The sequence below is a fragment of the Dipodomys ordii genome, unplaced genomic scaffold (genome assembly GCF_000151885.1).
Source record: "Dipodomys ordii isolate 6190 unplaced genomic scaffold, Dord_2.0 Scaffold107, whole genome shotgun sequence".
Taxonomy (NCBI): Eukaryota; Metazoa; Chordata; class Mammalia; order Rodentia; family Heteromyidae; genus Dipodomys; species Dipodomys ordii.
Window position 1 is genome coordinate 2,346,411 of NW_012267323.1, and position 17,462 is coordinate 2,363,872.

The following is a 17,462-nucleotide window of genomic DNA, read 5'->3' on the forward strand; positions in this document are numbered from 1 at the left end:
GGAAGTGGCGCTGTGGCTCAAGTGGTAGAGTGCTAGCCTTGAGCTGAAGAGCTGAGGGACAGCGCCCAGGCCCAGAGTTCAGGCCCCATGACCAGCAAAAAAAAAAAAGATAAGGGGGAATGTCATGGAATTTATTGTCACCCCCTCCCCCTTCCCTATCCCCTCTGTCCCCATTCCCTGTTAAATGGTATTTTTTCTTTTGTTAAAATGGGGAATCTTCTACTTAGAGGGAGTATTGTATTGATCAGTGTCACTTAGTATTATATGAAGAGATTTTGTAGTTTTTCTTTTAGACTGTTCTATGGTAACGTGTGTCCTTGTTTTAGCACCTAGCATCTCTCCTGCTGCATAACAAATTTGCCACAGAATTTGTTGCGCATGGTGGGGTACAGAAATTACTGGAAATTCCTCGTCCTTCTATGGCGGCAACTGGTGTATCCATGTGTTTGTATTACCTGTCCTACAACCAGGATGCTATGGAAAGAGTAAGTCTTCTTGTCTCCAGTTAACTAGCACAGATTTAGAAGTGGAGGTATGCCTTAAGTGGTAGAATGCCCAGCTATGAGGAAAACAAAAGAAAAAGCAAGTAGGAGCTTAAGTTGTAAGCCCTAGTTCTGTTCACCCTCCAATTTTTTTTTCTTCTTGAGGTGAGCATCATGCAAAGATTGCTACTCTTAATAATAGTAAATTAAGTAGCATTGTAGCTCAATTAGTAGAGCGCTAGCCTTGAACAAAAAGGCTCAGAGACAGTGCCCAGGCCCACAGTTTAAGCCCAATGACTAAATAAGAGACGTATTTGCTGGGCGCTGGTGGCTCATGCCTGTAATCCTAGCTATTCAGGAGGCTGAGATCTGAGGATCGCAGTTCAAAGCCAGTCACTACAGGAAAGTCCATGAGACTCTTATCTCCAATGAACCACCAGAAAACTGAAAGTGCTCTGTGGCTCAAGTGGTTGAGCACTAGCCTTGAGTTGAAGAGCTCAGAGACAGTGTCTAGGCCCCACGACTGACAAAAAAAAAGAATAGTAAATTAATCTGTGAATTATGGCTCAAATATATATAGGCAAGGCTACAAAGCAAACCCAAGGAAGAGTACAAAGCAACATTGTTGTTGTTGTTGGTTGTAGGGCTTGAACTCTCCTGAGCTCAAGTGGTAGAACACTAGCCTTGAGGCACAGAGCCATTTCCAGCTTTTTCTGAGGAATCAAACCCGGAGCTTCATGCATGCTAGGCAAGCACTCTAGCACAGGCCACCTTCCCAGCCCCAAGGCAGTATCTTGAATGAGTCAGTGAGGCAAAAAGTAGTAAGCCTCTGGACTTACTTGACATCTGTGGGAAGAATGTAACTTCTGAATTAACCTCATTCTCATCTGTTAGGAGAGAATTTGGCACCAATATTAAAGAACAATATTAAAGAGCAATATTTTTTGGAACCCAGTATGGATTGGATTTAAATATTTTCAGCTTTGGAATGGATTCTAGTTCTAAAATTGGAATTGTAACTTTAGCTTAGAATGGTCATTGTGTTCTGTAAAGATACTATCTGCATTGGTGAAAGTTTCATTGCTTCAGACTCCTTTGCTCCGTTTTTTTGGTTTTTGTTTTTTTTTTTTCAATTAAAAAATTTTTATTTTCGTACAGGTTTGCATGCATCCCCACAATGTTCTCTCTGATGTCGTGAACTATACCCTGTGGTTGATGGAATGTTCTCACGCATCGGGATGCTGCCATGCTACCATGTTCTTCTCAATTTGCTTCTCCTTCCGGGCTGTCTTGGAACTCTTTGACCGGTATGATGGTCTTCGTCGTCTGGTGAACTTGGTGAGCTTTTTTTCTTTTTTCTTTTTGTTTTGTTTTTTGGTTTTTTTTTGGTCTGGTTGTGGAGCCTGAACTCTGGGCCTGGGCGCTGTCCCTCAGCTCTTCAGCTCAAGGCTAGTGCTCTACCACTTGAGCCACAGCGCCACTTCTGGCTTTTTTCTTTTTGCTTATGTGGTGCTGAGGAATCGAACCCAGGGCCTCAGGCATGCGAGGCAAGCGCTCTACCACTGAGCCACCTTCCCAGCCCATTTTCTTTTTCTATTTTTGTCAGTTGTGGGACTTGAACTCTGGGCTTGGGCGCTGTTCCTTAGCTCTTCAGCCTCAAGGCGAGTGCTCTACCACTTGAGCTACAGTGCCACTTCCGGTTTTCTAGTGGTTTATTGGAGATAGGAATCTCACGGTCTTTCCTGCCTGGGCTGGCTTTGAACCGTGATTCTCAGATCTCAGCCTCCTGAGTAGCTAGGATTACAGGCGTGAGACACTGGCCCCTGGCTTTCTCTCTCTCTCCGTGTGTGTGTGTGTGTGTGTGTGTGTCTCTGTGTGTGTGTCTGTGTGTGTGTGTCTCTGTGTGTGTGTGTGTGTGTGTGTGTGTGTGTGTACTGTGGGCCTGAGTGCTGTCCCTCAGCTCAAGGCTAGCACCCTACCAGTTGAGCCACAGTGCCACTTCTGGCTTTTTTCTGCTTATGTAGTTTTCAGGAATCGAACCCAGGGCCTCATGCATGTGAGGCAAGCCTCTACCACTGTGACAACTTCCCAGCCTCTTGTTTTTGTTTTTAATCACTGAGCCATATCCCAGTCCCATTCCTTTGCTCTTTATATGGTCTGAGGACTTAGTGTGTCCTTAGATACAGAATCATCTTACAGGAGGAATTACTGCTGGTAGTTTTCATCTTCCCAAAAGCAACAGCTTTACAGGTACATGTAGTTTTTAAATTTTTGTGACAGAATCTCATTAGGTAGCCCAGATTGGTTGGGAGCTTGCTATGTAGGCCAAGTAGGCCTTGAACTAACAGTCCTCCTGCCTCTGCCTTCAAAGTGCCAGGAGTTTGGGAAAGTTAAAACACTGCACCTGGCCCCCTACATGTCCTTTAGCCCATTAAAAGCCATGTCATCTTTTTGATAAAGGTTTAACATTTTGCTTTTCTGTGACTACTCAGTATGTTGCATGAATATGGAAACTTTAACATTTGTCAGTCTTTCAAGCATACGAGTGTTTATTCATATCATTTTTCCTTTCCCTTTTTCTCCTGTCTTATAATTTCTGACTAATAGATCAGTACTTTGGAAATTCTAAATTTGGAAGATCAGGGTGCACTTCTAAGTGATGATGAAATATTCGCTAGCCGCCAAACTGGGAAACATACCTGCATGGCCTTGCGCAAGTATTTTGAGGCTCATCTGGCCATTAAATTGGAACAAGTGAAGCAATCACTTCAGAGGACTGAGGGTGGTATTCTTGTTCACCCTCAACCCCCATACAAGGTAAGCAGACGTAGGTGGTTTGTTTTTCTTTTTTTTTAAATTAATGTATTTAAGTAATATACAAAAGGGGTTTCAATTCAACATGTTTATGAGTACAATGCATCTTGATCAGTGTCACCACTTCCATTGTTTTCCTTCATCTCTCCCAACCAAAGAGCCTGAAGCTCAAATTCATATCAGTGGAATCTCAATAGGACTCTGGGTTGAATTTGTTATTTGCCCTAGATGGAAGTAGAACAATTGCAAACGGACGTAACAGGTGAATTCCAAGGACTGTTTTTGCTCCCACTTGGAAATTACTGTTTTTCTGAGATAATTAGAACTAACTGAATACCTGAAGTATTTCTAAAAGAGCTTTCTTTTGCAAAAAGAAATATCCTGAGAATTTCTTTTGGGATAGTATGTATCTATAATCTCTTCTCTTTCATTTTGGAATCTGTTTTATTTTGGGACCACAGTCAGTGTCTACGTTTTTTGTTTTTTTTTTTTTTTGGTCGGCCGTGGGGCTTGAACTCTGGGCCTGGGCGCTGTCCCTCAGCTCTTCAGCTCAAGGCGAGCGCTCTACCACTTGAGCTACAGCGCCACTTCCGGTTTTCTGGTGGTTTATTGGAGATAGGAGTCTCACGGTCTCTTCTGCCCGGGCTGGCTTTGAACCGCGATCCTCAGATCTCAGCCTCCTCTGAGTAGCTAGGATTACAGGCGTGAGCCACCAGCGCCCGGCTGTCTGTGTTTTTTTTTTGTTGTTGTTGTTTTGTTTTTCCTTTTTTCTTTTTTTTTTTTGCTGGTTCTGGGGCTTGAACTCTGGACTAGGTGCTGTCCCTGAGATTCTTTTTCTCAAGGCTAGCGGTCTACCACTTGAGCATTAGCATTTCTGGCTTATTCTGAGTAGTTTATTGGAGATACTCTTGAGGGCTTTCTTGCTTGGGCTGGCTTTGAGCCACAATCCTCAGATCTTAGCCTCCTGAGTAGCTAGGATTACAGGTGTGAGCTACCAGGACCTGGCAGTATCTGCATGTTTAAAAAAAAATCACAAATTAAGATAATATCAATTTCTTTGTGCTTTCTCTGCTTAAGCTGTGAAATGTATGCAGAAGATATTTTGTTATTTTGGAGGGAAAAACTTATTGTTTAGTTAGAAGTCACATGGATCATTGAAGAATTACGAAAAGCTATTTTTTTTCAAATTCTTTATTGTGATTAAGTGATTATATAATTTCCCAAATTTCACAGTATTGTGGGGTAGTGATGCTTAAAGTCACAAACACATTCTAACTTTGATGGGGCAAATTGTCTATCATGGTCTACAACATTTATGAGTTCTATGAGTTTTGCAGTACAGTTATTTCTTCCAGATTGGGTGATATGTACTTTTTGTTTTTGTTTTGCATAGCATCAGCTGTTCCCTCTTTCCCACTTGTTCCCTCCCTCCCATCGCTGTCATTGAGTTGCTTAGTTCATTTTGATCAATGTCCAGTGCAGCTGATGGGTCCCACTGTTGTATGTTTTTCTCTGATTACCTCTAGTTCTGTGTCATCCTCCTGGTTTCCCTCCGGTGTGCACATATATACCATATATGTGATCAGCAGCATGGGGTTATTTAGTAATGATTCGACCAGATGAGTGGAAGTCCTTTGTTTCTTAAGTCTTGTTAATTTTGTTGTATCACCTTACATTTTGGATTTAACATCCACTTATCAGGGAGACCATATGCCATTTGTCTCTTTGCTCTTGGCTTACCTTGCTCAATATGATTTCTTTTTTTTTTTTTTTAATTTTTTATTGTGAAAATACTGTACAGAGGGGTTACAATTACATGGGCAAGATAATGAGTACATTTCAATATGATTTCTTCTAGCGCCATCCATTTCCCTGCAAATGCCATTATTGTGTCCTTTCTAATGGCTGCATAATATTCCATTGTGCATAGATACCACAATTTTTGGATCCATTCATCTGTGATGGGACATCTGAGTTGTTACGGAAAGCTATTTTTAAAATCTGTTGGTCTTTTAAACCCCAAAACTGCTAAAAACAGTCCCCCAAAACCTGTTGGCTAGTGAGCTGTGCTTAAGAAGGCAGGTGATAGTTATGTATAAATAATAACTTCTATTTCTCCATGTAGGCTTGTTCCTACACTCATGAACAGATTGTGGAAATGATGGAGTTTTTGATAGAATATGGCCCGGCACAACTCTATTGGGAACCAGCTGAAGTCTTCCTCAAACTTTCCTGTGTACAACTCTTGTTGCAGCTTATTTCTATTGCCTGCAATTGGAAGACCTATTATGCAAGGTGGGACCAGAGAGACTTAAATGAAATATGATGCTGATTTTTGCTTAAAATTGATATTGGTTGGTTTGTGTATGGTATAGGCAATAAACTTTTATTGAATTGAATCTGAGAAACTAGTTAAACATGGAAATGTAGTTTTTAATTTGTAAGGTGTTTGTTCCTATATATGGTGTCAGTGAATGTCAACTTTGCACAGTAAGGAAGATCTAACTTGAGAAGTTAGGTATTTTACTTGTTTTAGCTGTAGAGCTGGGGATGAAGTCCTGTCTTAAGATTGCAGTCCTATTTTTTGTGCTTGGACATTAAATATCTTGCTTCTGCTTGAAACTATGTATAATGTTTATTTTACTGTCACATTAAAAAGTTCTGAAACAGTACCCTGGCCTTGAGTTCAATCCCTAGGCTGGCACCAAAAGCAAAAAAAGAAATTAGAACAAACTGAATATATATATAGATATTTAACCTGCTTTTTTAAACTCTTAAAATAATTTTCTGGGGAAACAATGAATAATGGCAGCTTTTGTACTATTGGTACTAAGTTTGGATTTTTAAAAACATTACTTTTAGACTACTAACTCTGGAATATTTCTAACAGTATGGAAGCCATTTTCTTCCTTCATCTGTGTGTGTGTGTGTGTGTGTGTGTGTGTGTGTGTGTGTGTGTGTGTGTGTGTGTGTGTACGTGTACACACATATGTATGTGTGCTAGTATTGGGGCTTGAATTCAGGGTGAAGCTGTCACTTTTTTTTTTCCTCACACCTGGAGCTGTACCTCTTGAACCATACCTCCAGTTTCAGTTTTTTGTTTTTTTTTGGTTGGCCGTGGGGCTTGAACTCTGGGCTTGGGTGCTGTCCCTCAGCTCTTCAGCTCAAGGCGAGCACTCTACCACTTGAACTACAGCGCCACTTCCGGTTTTCTGGTGGTTTATTGGAGATAGGAGTCTCACGGTCTCTCCTGCCCGGGCTGGCTTTGAACCTCGATCCTCAGATCTCAGCCTCCTGAGTAGCTAGGATTATAGGCGTGAGCCACCAGTGCCCGGCTCAGTTTCAGTTTTTTTGCTGGCTAATTGGAAATAAGAATTTGGAGCATTTTGGACTCTTGATTTTGATATTAGGCAGCAGATACAATCTATGCATGTTCTTTCAAAATCCAAAAAGCTCCCACTGAATTCTGAAATATTTATGGTCCCAAGTATTGATAAGATATACTTGTCAGATATTCTTGTCTGCACATCTGATTATTTTCTTAAGACAAATTGGTGTAGGTGAAATTCCTGAGCCAAAGGTTATGATTTTTTTTTTTTTTGCCAGGCCTGGGCTCGACCTCAGGGACTGGTCACTGTCCCTGAGCTTCTTTTGCTCAAGGTTAGCACTCCTACCACCTGAGCCACAGTGCCACTTCCAGCTTTTCTATTTATGTGGTACTGAGGAATTGAACCCAGGGCTTCATGCATGCGAGGCAAGCATTTTACCACCAAGCTACCTTCCCAGCTCCAGGTTCTGAATGGTTTAAGAATCAGGTTTCATATTCCAGATTATCTTCTAGATAGACTGTCTAGTATCTTCTCCAATCTTTAATTGAAGAGTCACACAGATGATCCAATCTGTTGTATCTCTTTCTTTTTAAGCAATTAATGTTTTGTATTATAATTTCCTGTTGACTAATTTTTCTTCCTGTCCAGGAATGACACCGTGCGCTTTGCTTTGGATGTCTTGGCTATTCTCACTGTGGTGCCAAAAATCCAACTCCAGTTGGCAGAGTCAGTGGATGTGTTGGATGAGGCTGGCTCTACCATCTCCACTGTAGGTAAGTTGCAGCTCACCATTGTTGTTGGATGTGGATTTGTTTTCCTTTGTTGTGCTCATTACTTGCCTTAGAATTTGGGGATATTAGAGGAAGATTCTGTGTCTGTGCCCTGTAAGAAGACCATGCAGTTTCCTAGGTGGGAATCATGCCAATAAACTCAAAGTTTGTGAACAGTTTGAAGCATTTTTGGTATAATAGTACTTGTGAAAACGTTGTAATGTAGAATCTTGCAGTAAAACAAAGTTTATAGGACTAGCAGGTTGAGGCGAACACTAAGAGACTTAAGGAGATTTGTAACTTGTAACACTAGAAAGAATTAGTAGTGGGTAGTTAGCTCTACGACTCAAGTAAATAGCCCTTTTTGAAAATCTCCCTTATTCCAAGTAGGCTCAGGAGGTTGGTGCTTAGGTGAGTCTGTAGCTGTGTGACTATCTGTGAGTCTTTGGCTTGTGCCACACTGAGGTATAAGTCCAAGGTTCAGGCACTTGTTTTTAATTTCCTTAATATGGGATGGGAACAAAGTCTCCGCCGCCATGGTGACAGCTTAGCTGAGGGCTTTTTGCTTTCCCACAGAAGGTTTTCATTCATTCTTGCTAGTTATGCTCTATTTACCTAGGAAACATTGCACATGAGTCTTGGTGACTGCCCCATAATATTGTCTCCATTCTGATTATTGTACATGAGGTATTGCATTGTAAAGATACATTGTAGGAGAACTGCTTGTATTTATTCTTTGCACTTTAAAAAAAGGGGGGGTAGTATTTAAAAAAAACAAAACAAAAGATAAAACTCCAAAATTTGAAACTGTCACCACCACTGAAGTTAGCCATTAGTTTTATGAGGAATACTATAATTTTTTTCCCCCTTCATAGGTATCAGCATTATATTGGGAGTGGCTGAGGGTGAGTTCTTTATCCATGATGCTGAAATTCAGAAGTCAGCACTTCAAATTATCATCAATTGTGTGTGTGGCCCGGATAACCGAATATCCAGTATTGGCAAGTTTATCTCCGGAACGCCTCGGAGAAAGCTGCCTCAGACCCCCAAGAGCAGTGAGCATACCCTGGCCAAGATGTGGAATGTGGTCCAGTCCAACAACGGCATCAAGGTGCTTCTGTCCTTACTGTCCATCAAGATGCCCATCACAGATGCAGACCAGATCAGGGCTCTGGCCTGCAAGGCTCTGGTGGGCCTGTCTCGCAGTAGCACGGTACGGCAGATCATCAGCAAACTGCCCCTTTTCAGCAGCTGCCAGATCCAGCAGTTGATGAAGGAGCCCGTGCTGCAGGACAAACGCAGTGACCATGTCAAATTCTGCAAGTATGCTGCTGAACTCATAGAGCGGGTGTCAGGAAAGCCTCTTCTCATTGGCACGGATGTGTCACTGGCACGGCTACAGAAAGCAGATGTTGTTGCCCAGTCACGGATCTCCTTCCCCGAGAAAGAGCTGCTTCTGTTGATAAGAAACCATCTTATTTCTAAAGGGCTTGGAGAGACAGCAACTGTGCTGACGAAAGAGGCTGACCTGCCCATGACCGCGGCCTCCCATTCTTCTGCCTTCACCCCAGTAACTGCTACTGCTTCTCCTGTCTCTCTTCCCCGAACCCCTCGCATTGCCAATGGCATTGCAACTCGACTGGGTAGTCATGCTGCCGTGGGCGCCACGGCCCCTTCCGCCCCCATTGCCCACCCTCAGCCACGGCCCCCCCAGGGTTCACTCGCTCTGCCTGGCCCGTCTTATGCAGGCAACTCCCCTTTGATTGGTAGGATCAGTTTTATCAGAGAGAGACCATCACCTTGCAATGGGAGGAAAATCCGTGTGCTGCGGCAGAAGTCGGACCATGGTGCCTACAGCCAAAGCCCAGCCATCAAAAAGCAGTTGGATAGACACCTTCCTTCCCCACCTACGCTGGACAGTATCATCACAGAATATCTTAGAGAGCAACATGCTCGCTGCAAGAACCCAGTTGCCACCTGCCCACCTTTCTCTCTTTTTACTCCTCACCAATGTCCCGAGCCAAAACAGAGGCGGCAAGCGCCAATAAACTTTACCTCGAGGCTAAACCGCAGGGCATCATTTCCAAAATACGGAGGGGTGGATGGTGGCTGCTTTGATAGGCATCTGATCTTCAGCAGGTAAGGAAGGCGCCCACATCCCCTGGAAACTGGAATGCTTCCTCTGCTTAAAACCGTTGGGAGCATGATAAGAAGGCCATTTGTTGGCTTGAAATACAACTGTTACCTCCTGTGATACGTGGGAAATGTAAATGTGCCACCTTTTACCCACCCTGGGTTCATTGTGACAGCAGTATACCGATGTGCTGATGCCTCCAGTATGTTGGCTCTGCTAGTTCAGGTTACCTTCCATTCTGATCCTTCACAAGTCTCAGATGTAGGTCGTGGGATCACAGACATTTTTGTTGTTTCGATTTGTAAGTTATTTCAAAGGAACCACTGGAGGTCACCGTAATGTTTCAAAACACTTTTTTTCTTAACAAGTTACTTTTTGTTGTTGTTGGTATTGGTGGTGGTCATGGGGCCTGAACTCTGGGCGCTGTCCCTCAGCTCTTCAGCTCCAGGCGAGCGCTCTACCACTTGAGTCACAGCGCCACTTCTGGCTTTTTCTGCTTATGTGGTTGCTGAGGAATCGAACCCGGGGCCTCATGTTTCCAAGGCAAGCACTGTACCACTGAGCCACCTTCCCAGCCCCAACAAGTCACTTTTTGAAATGTAATGGTTATGTTCTTTTATTCCTTCTAGTAAAATTGCTTTTTCAGCGATCCTACACATCCTGTGTTTGATTGTCACCTCTTTGTGTTTCTGCTTAGGTTTCGTCCCATTTCAGTATTCCGGGAAGCTAATGAAGATGAGAGTGGTTTCACATGCTGCGCGTTCTCAGCACGGGAGCGGTTCCTGATGCTGGGGACCTGCACAGGGCAGCTGAAGCTCTACAATGTGTTCAGCGGACAGGAGGAAGCCAGCTATAACTGCCACAATTCGGCCATCACACACCTTGAGCCTTCCAGGGTAAGGGTTCCTTTCCTGGACATTCTAAGTCATCCTCACATGGACTGGTACATTGGGGTTAATACTCCTTTATGGGACTTCCTATTTGAGAAGAAGTTCTCAGAGAGTCTAGTTGAGTTTGACTCCTATTTCAGAGGGAAATTGAAGAATATTGCCAAGTTTTAAGAGAAACCATCTTTAGTGTCTTCCCAAGTTTTTTCCTCCCCTTTCAAACTGTTACTATATGTTTTTCTTTTTTTTACCAGTTTAGGAAGACCCAGTGTTCTCTCAAATTTAATTATTCTCTCTCTCTCTCTCTTTTTTTTTTTTTGTGGGGGCTTGAACTCTAGACCTGGGTACTGTCCCTGAGCTCTGTAGCTCAAAGTGAGCACTCTACCACTTGAGCCACAGCACCATTTTCGGTTTTCTGGTGCTTAATTGTAGATAAGAGTCTCAGGGACTTTTCTGCCTGGGCTGGCTTTGAACTGTGATCCTCAGATCTCAGCCTCCTGAGTAGCTAGGATTGCAGGTGTGAGCCACCAGCGCCTGGCTACAAATTTAATTATTTGCTACGACACTATAGGTCCATATATTTAAATCCTAGTCCTTTCTCAATAGTGTTCCAGGAGTGTTTGTACTTTTTTTTTTCAAAGTAACAGTTAGTGGTGCATGTGAGTGTGGGTGTGTGCTTGCATGTGTGTGTGCATGCATGTGTATGCTGCTCCTGAGGCTTGAACTCAGGGTCTGGGTGTATCGCTGAACTTTTCTGAGTAAGGCACACAAAATCAGCACTCCAGTTCCAGTTTTCTGGTGGTAATTGGAGATAAGAATCTCATGGACTTTCCTACCTACCTAGACTGGCTTTGAACCATGATCCTCAGATCTCTGCCTTATGTATAGCTAGGATTATAGGCATGAGCCACCACTGCCTGGCTTATACGGAGTTTTTTTCCTCTTCTTTTTTTACCCCAGTACGGTGCTTGAACTTAGGACCTCTTTCTCAACTTTTTTACTCATGGCTGGGGCTCAGCTATGTGAATTATTTCTCTACTGGTTAAGAGATACAAGTCTAGGATTAATATAGGTGTGAGCCACCAGTGCCTAGTCTAATACTTTTTTTTTTTTTTCTGTCTGTTGTGGGGCTTGAACTCTGGGCCTGGGTGCTGTCCCTCAGCTCTTCAGTTCACAGCTAACATTCTACTGCTTGAGGCACAGCACCACTTCCAGTTTTCTGGTGGTTAACTGGAGATAAGAGTCTCATAGACTTTCCTACCTGGGATGGCTTAAACTCCATCTTCAGATCTCAGCCTCTTGTGTAGCTAGGATTACAGGCATGAGTCACTGGTGCCTGGCCTGATACATATTTTTAAAAATTAATTTGGTGGTACTGGGGTCTGAACTTGGGGCTTTGGCTTGCTAGGCAAGTGCTTTACAGTTAAGCTACAGTGTATTTTAATTTTTTTCTTTGAGTGCCAGGGATTGGACCCAGGCCTTGTGTGTGCTTAACTAGTGATTTACCACTGAGTAATTCTTTTGCAGTTTTGTGAGATAATCTTGCTATATAGCCCAAAGTGGCCTTTAATTCATGTTCTTCCTCCTATAGATTCCAATTGCTGGTATTACAGGTGTGCCTATCATGGTTGATTTTATTCATCTATTTTCAGATGTTAGTGACAGACGCTAATACCTGCATTTATATATATACACACACACACTTAGTCACTTTAGTCTCCTCTTTTTAGGATGGGTCCTTGCTGCTGACGTCTGCTACATGGAGCCAGCCCTTGTCCGCACTTTGGGGAATGAAATCAGTATTTGATATGAAGTATGTATTTGTTTTTGCAGCCCAGTTTCTCTATGTTTACTTAATTTTTATCCCTGTTCAACTGACTTTTTAAGCTACAAGCCTTTTAGGAAAAGAGAAATGATATGTGAGCTGTCGCCAACTTTCTTCCTCATTCAAATCATGTTGAATTAAGATTTATTTTTCTTTGCCAGTCCTGAAGCTTGAACTCAGGGCTTGGGCTTTGCCCCTGAGCTTTTTTTGCAAAAGGCTAGCACTCTACCACTTGAGCCACAGCGCTACTTCCGGTTTTTTTCTGTGTATGTGGTACTGACGAATCAAACCTAGGGCTTCATGCATGCTAGGCAAGCACTCTGCCACTTAGCCACATTCCCAGCCCTGAATTAAGATTTTATATCTGTTTTTGGTAATATTGGGGTTTCAACTCAGGAACCGCTTGCCACTGTGTAGTTGAGCTGTTTTCAAAACAACTGTGTTTTTAGGATAGGACCTGGCTTTCTATCCAGGCATGCATGTGTCTGAGCTGCAGTCTACTTCTTGTCGCTTGATGTGGTTTCTATGATCCTCCTATTCTCAGCCTCCCACATAGCTTGGTACACACCACTATACCTAGCTATGGGATGAGAAGGATTCTTGCAGACTTTTTGCCTGGGCTGACAAATGGTGATGCTACTATTTTCAGCCTTCCAAGTAGCTAGGATTACAGGTATGAATCACGGGTTGGTTCCTACCTGGCTAGGTTTTTTTTTTTGTTGTTGTTGTTTCTTTTTTTTTTTTTTGGGTCCGGTCGTGGGGCCTGAACTCTGGGCCTGGGCGCTGTCCCTCAGCTCTTCAGCTCAAGGCTAGTACTCTACCACTTGAGCCACAGCACCACTTTCGGCTTTTTTTTCTTTTTGCTTATGTGGTGCTGAGGAATCGAACCCAGGGCCTCGAGCATGCAAGGCAAGCGCTCTACCACTGAGTCACTTTCCCAGCCCTGTTGTTGTTGTTTCAGTCCTGGGCTTGAACTCAGGGTTTGGGTACTGTCCCTGATTTTTTTTTTTGCTCAAGGCTGGTGCTCTTCCACTTGAGCCACAGTTCTACTTCTGGCTTACTAGTAGATAAAGTGGAGATGAGAGTTTCATAGACTTTCTTGGCCAAGATGGCTTTGAACTGCTATTTTCAGATCTCAGCCTTCTGAGTAGCTAGGATTATAGGTGTGAGCTACCAGTGCCCAGCTCTGGTTAGGTTTTTATCTTTCTCAATTCCAATTCTTATAAAGTTTCTACATTTCCATTATTCAACAGACCTTTCACAACCCTCCAAAAAAACCTGTGTACATACTTTATTTATATATGACACACTTGCTGGTACATTTTCAAAGGCATCTGTGCAATATTAGCTATTTCTCTAAGCAGGAGATTTTGTTAATTATTTCTGGTCTTTTTGGATGGACTCATGTGGATGGTTTTACATTAAGATGGAAATAACTCTTTAATTGGTTGAAAGGATATTTCCTGAAGATCTGTCACTTAAGTACTTGTGTTGTTTTCCACAGGCATTCCTTCACGGAAGATCACTATGTTGAGTTCAGTAAGCACTCTCAGGATCGGGTTATAGGCACAAAAGGAGACATTGCCCATGTAAGTACTTAAGCATCCATTGGCTTCCAGGTGATTTTCCCACGTGTTCATTGAAATCTTACAGATGGAATGTGGGGACTGTGTGCATAGGTTCGGTTAGCAGCTAGAAACTATTTACTGAAGACTGGGGCTACCTTCTGTTATGCCTCAGAAGTAGAGTGCCTGTGTAGCATGCACAGGATTCCCTCTTAAAAATAAACACACACACACAGAGTGAGTATGTCCCAGGGAGCTGGGCATGGTGATTTATATCTTTAATCAGCACTTAGAGGCTGAGGCAGGGAGATCATGCACTTGAGACCAGCCTGGGCTATAATATTGAAACCCTGTCTTGGAGGGGGAGTGGTAAGTGAGAAAATATTCAAATGAGCTGAATGTGGTGGCTCATGCCTATATCCTAGATATTTGGGAGATTAAGGCAGGAAAATGGCAAGTTTGAGGTAAGTTTTAACAACTTAGATTCTACTCCAATATAAATTTTAAAAAGGAGTGTGGCTAGGGCTATTGATACTATAGCTCATTTATAGAGCATTTGCCTAGCACACTGGCTACTCAAAAGAACACCTCAAAAATAACAAAACCACCAGAAGATATTCCTTCCTATTAGAATCTAGAAGTATAATTAAGTAGTTCTAAGCTATATGGGAGAAATGTGAAGGAGCTGAACATGAGCTTAATCTGACAATTTGAGAAAGATACTAGCACAGTAGATCTTTTGTATTTTGGGACAGGGTCTCACTGTATAGCCCAGGCTGGCCTTGAACTCTTTGATTTTCATGTCTGTAATAGGGTTTGAACTTGGGACTTTGTACTTGTCTCTTTTTAAAAATTTTTAATTTTTAATTAAACTTAGGGCCCGGGCGCTGTCCCAGAGCTTTTTCACTCAAGGCTAGTACTCTACCACTTTGAGTCACAATGCCACTTCTGGTTTTCTGGTGGTTAATTGGAGAAAATCCCACAGATTCTCCTGCCTGGGCTGGCTTCAAACTGCAATCCTCAGATCTCAACCTCCTGAGTAACTAAGATTATAGGCGTGAGCCGTTGGCACCTGGTTACTTGCCTTTTTTTTTTTTTTTTGATCCAGTCGTGGGGTCTGAACTCTGGGTCTGGGTGCTGTCCCTCAGCTCTTCAGCTCAAGGCTAGCGCTCTACCACTTGAGCCACAGCGCCACTTCCGGCTTTTTTCTTTTTTGCTTATGTGGTGTTGAGGAATCGAACCCAGGGCCTCATGCATGCAAGGCAAGCGCTTTACTACTGAGCGACCTTCCCAGCCCTTTTAATTGAAGTAGTTTTGAGGCTGTTTATTTTAAAGTTTTATTATAAAGGTAATGTACAGGGGTTACAGTTACAAAAGTAAGGTAATGAGTGCATTTCATTTCAAGCAGTGTTACCCCCTCCATCTAGACAATTTTTTGTTGTTGTTGGTTGTGGGTCTTGAATTCTGGGCCTGGGCACTGTCCCTGACCTCTTCAGCTCAAGGCAAATGCTCTACCACTTGAGCTACAGTGCTACTTCCGGTTTTCTGATGATTAATTGAAGATAAGAGGTCATAGACATTCCTCCCCAGGCTGGCTTTGAATAGTGATCCTCAGATCTCAGCCTCCTGAGTATCTAAGATGACAGGCATGAGCTACCAGCACCCAATTTAGACAATTCTTTTTTTTTTTTATTGTGAAAATACTGTACAGAGGGGTTACAATTACATGGGCAAGATAATGAGTACATTTCTTATCAAGCATTGTAGCCTCCTCCTTTGTTTCCCCTTCCCATCCCTTCCCATCGTCCCCCTGCCCCCCTAGACAAGTCTTTTGAAGAGTTTTTGCTGAAAAGCCTAAGTAGAGAAATAGTATAGAATTTTGGGGGAGGATATGGGATGATAAAATTAGAACTTTCCCCCCAACTTTTCCCTTGTAAATGTTAAAACAGAAAAACTGAAAGAATATATATATACATACATACATATACATATATATATGCACACACATTAGATTTGTCAATTTAATATTTTGCATATTTTCTGCGTAAATGTGTATGTTTTAGTGAGTCACTTAAAGTAAATTGCAGACATCATGGCTTTCTAAGTCTTAAGGCATCTCTTAACAATATGTTTTATTACATAATCACTCTTGCCAAATTTTAAAGTATTATAGTAATCTCATCTAATATCCATTCTACACTCAGTTTTCTTAACTGTTCCATCTTGATGTAACTTGTTTCAATTGTTGTTATTGTTGTCATTGTTTTGAACCAGCATCCAGCCAAAGACTCACATTGCGTTTGATTGTATGTCTTATTAATGTTTAAAGCCAAGAACCAATTCTCCAGGTTTCATGACATTGATTCTTGAAGAGACCAGGCTAGTGTGTCCCATGACCTGAATGTGTTTGTTTCCTTGTGATGTCTCACTTGTTTCTAGATCAAAGGATTAAAATTTTACTTTTTTTGAAAACTTTTTACAAAGCTTGGCCCTTTGATAACTTGTTTGTAAGCTGAAAGATCTGGTCTCTGCATGGATTACACACTGTAGACTTTAAAAACTTCTAGTATGAGTAGGGCTAGAGTATGTTTCCATGGGGAGATTTTTTTTTTTTTTTTGGTCGGTCGTGGGGCTTGAGCTCTGGGCTTGGGCACTGTCCCTCAGCTCTTCAGCTCAAGGCAAGCGCTCTACCGCTTGAGCCACATTGCAACTTCTGGCTTTTTTCTTTTTGCTTATGTGGTGCTGAAGAATCGAACCCAAGGCCTCATACATGCAAGGCAAGCGCTGTACCACTGAGCCACCTTCCTAGCCCTCATGGGGAGATTTTTAAGGAGAAAAGTTTTATGGCCTTGATGGTTCTCTCCAAACAGTAAACTTTAATGAGTATTCTGTGGATCATCATTGATTGATCCATGTGAAGAATTTCTCAGTTTTAATGTTATAAACTTTGTTTCTTTTTTTGTTGGAGACCAGGACTTGAACTCAATATCTGAGGCTTGCTTTTGCTCATTGGCTGTTGCTCTACTACTTGAGCCATGATTCCAAGCCCTTCTTTTTTGTTTCTGAAAGTGGGAATTATTAGGAATTGTTCTATTGAGATTCCTAATATAATTTCATTTGTTTCTTAAAGAAGAGGGATTTTTGAAACGTTGAATGGGAAACTGGAAAGCACTTAAACCTAGCTTTCCATTACTTTAAATTACATTCCATTATTACTTTATAATGTTAGGGCTTTCATAATCCAGGGAAAGTTTGGGAGACGTATTTTTACACACAGATTTTCTTTACATTTGTCAATGAATGGCTTGGTCTGATTTTCTTTTCCCGCCCCTTCTTCTCTAAAGATTTATGATATTCAGACTGGCAACAAGCTGTTGACTCTGTTTAACCCAGATCTTGCCAACAACTACAAGAGGAACTGTGCCACCTTTAACCCTACAGATGATCTTGTGTTAAATGATGGCGTCCTCTGGGATGTCCGCTCTGCACAGGCCATCCACAAGTTTGACAAGTTCAACATGAACATCAGCGGTGTTTTCCATCCGAATGGGCTTGAGGTCATCATCAATACTGAGATTGTATCCTTTACACATCCTACTTGCCATTTGTCATCTGGTGTGCTATGCAAAAAGTATTTTAACTATTGAGTTGTCTTT

General features: G+C 42.2%; 1 protein-coding gene across 1 annotated transcript in view; it reads left to right on the top strand.

Moving 5' to 3' along the window:
* Positions 1-17,462, top strand: part of Vprbp (Vpr (HIV-1) binding protein) — a 65,395-nt gene that overhangs the window by 30,113 nt on the left and 17,820 nt on the right. Inside the window, exons 8-17 of the mRNA XM_013028050.1 lie at positions 327-485; positions 1,641-1,820; positions 3,090-3,299; positions 5,422-5,591; positions 7,274-7,398; positions 8,271-9,534; positions 10,227-10,425; positions 12,147-12,229; positions 13,746-13,830; positions 17,151-17,384. Of these exons, the coding sequence (XP_012883504.1) occupies positions 327-485; positions 1,641-1,820; positions 3,090-3,299; positions 5,422-5,591; positions 7,274-7,398; positions 8,271-9,534; positions 10,227-10,425; positions 12,147-12,229; positions 13,746-13,830; positions 17,151-17,384 (2,709 nt within the window). The remainder of the gene's footprint in view (positions 1-326; positions 486-1,640; positions 1,821-3,089; positions 3,300-5,421; positions 5,592-7,273; positions 7,399-8,270; positions 9,535-10,226; positions 10,426-12,146; positions 12,230-13,745; positions 13,831-17,150; positions 17,385-17,462) is intronic.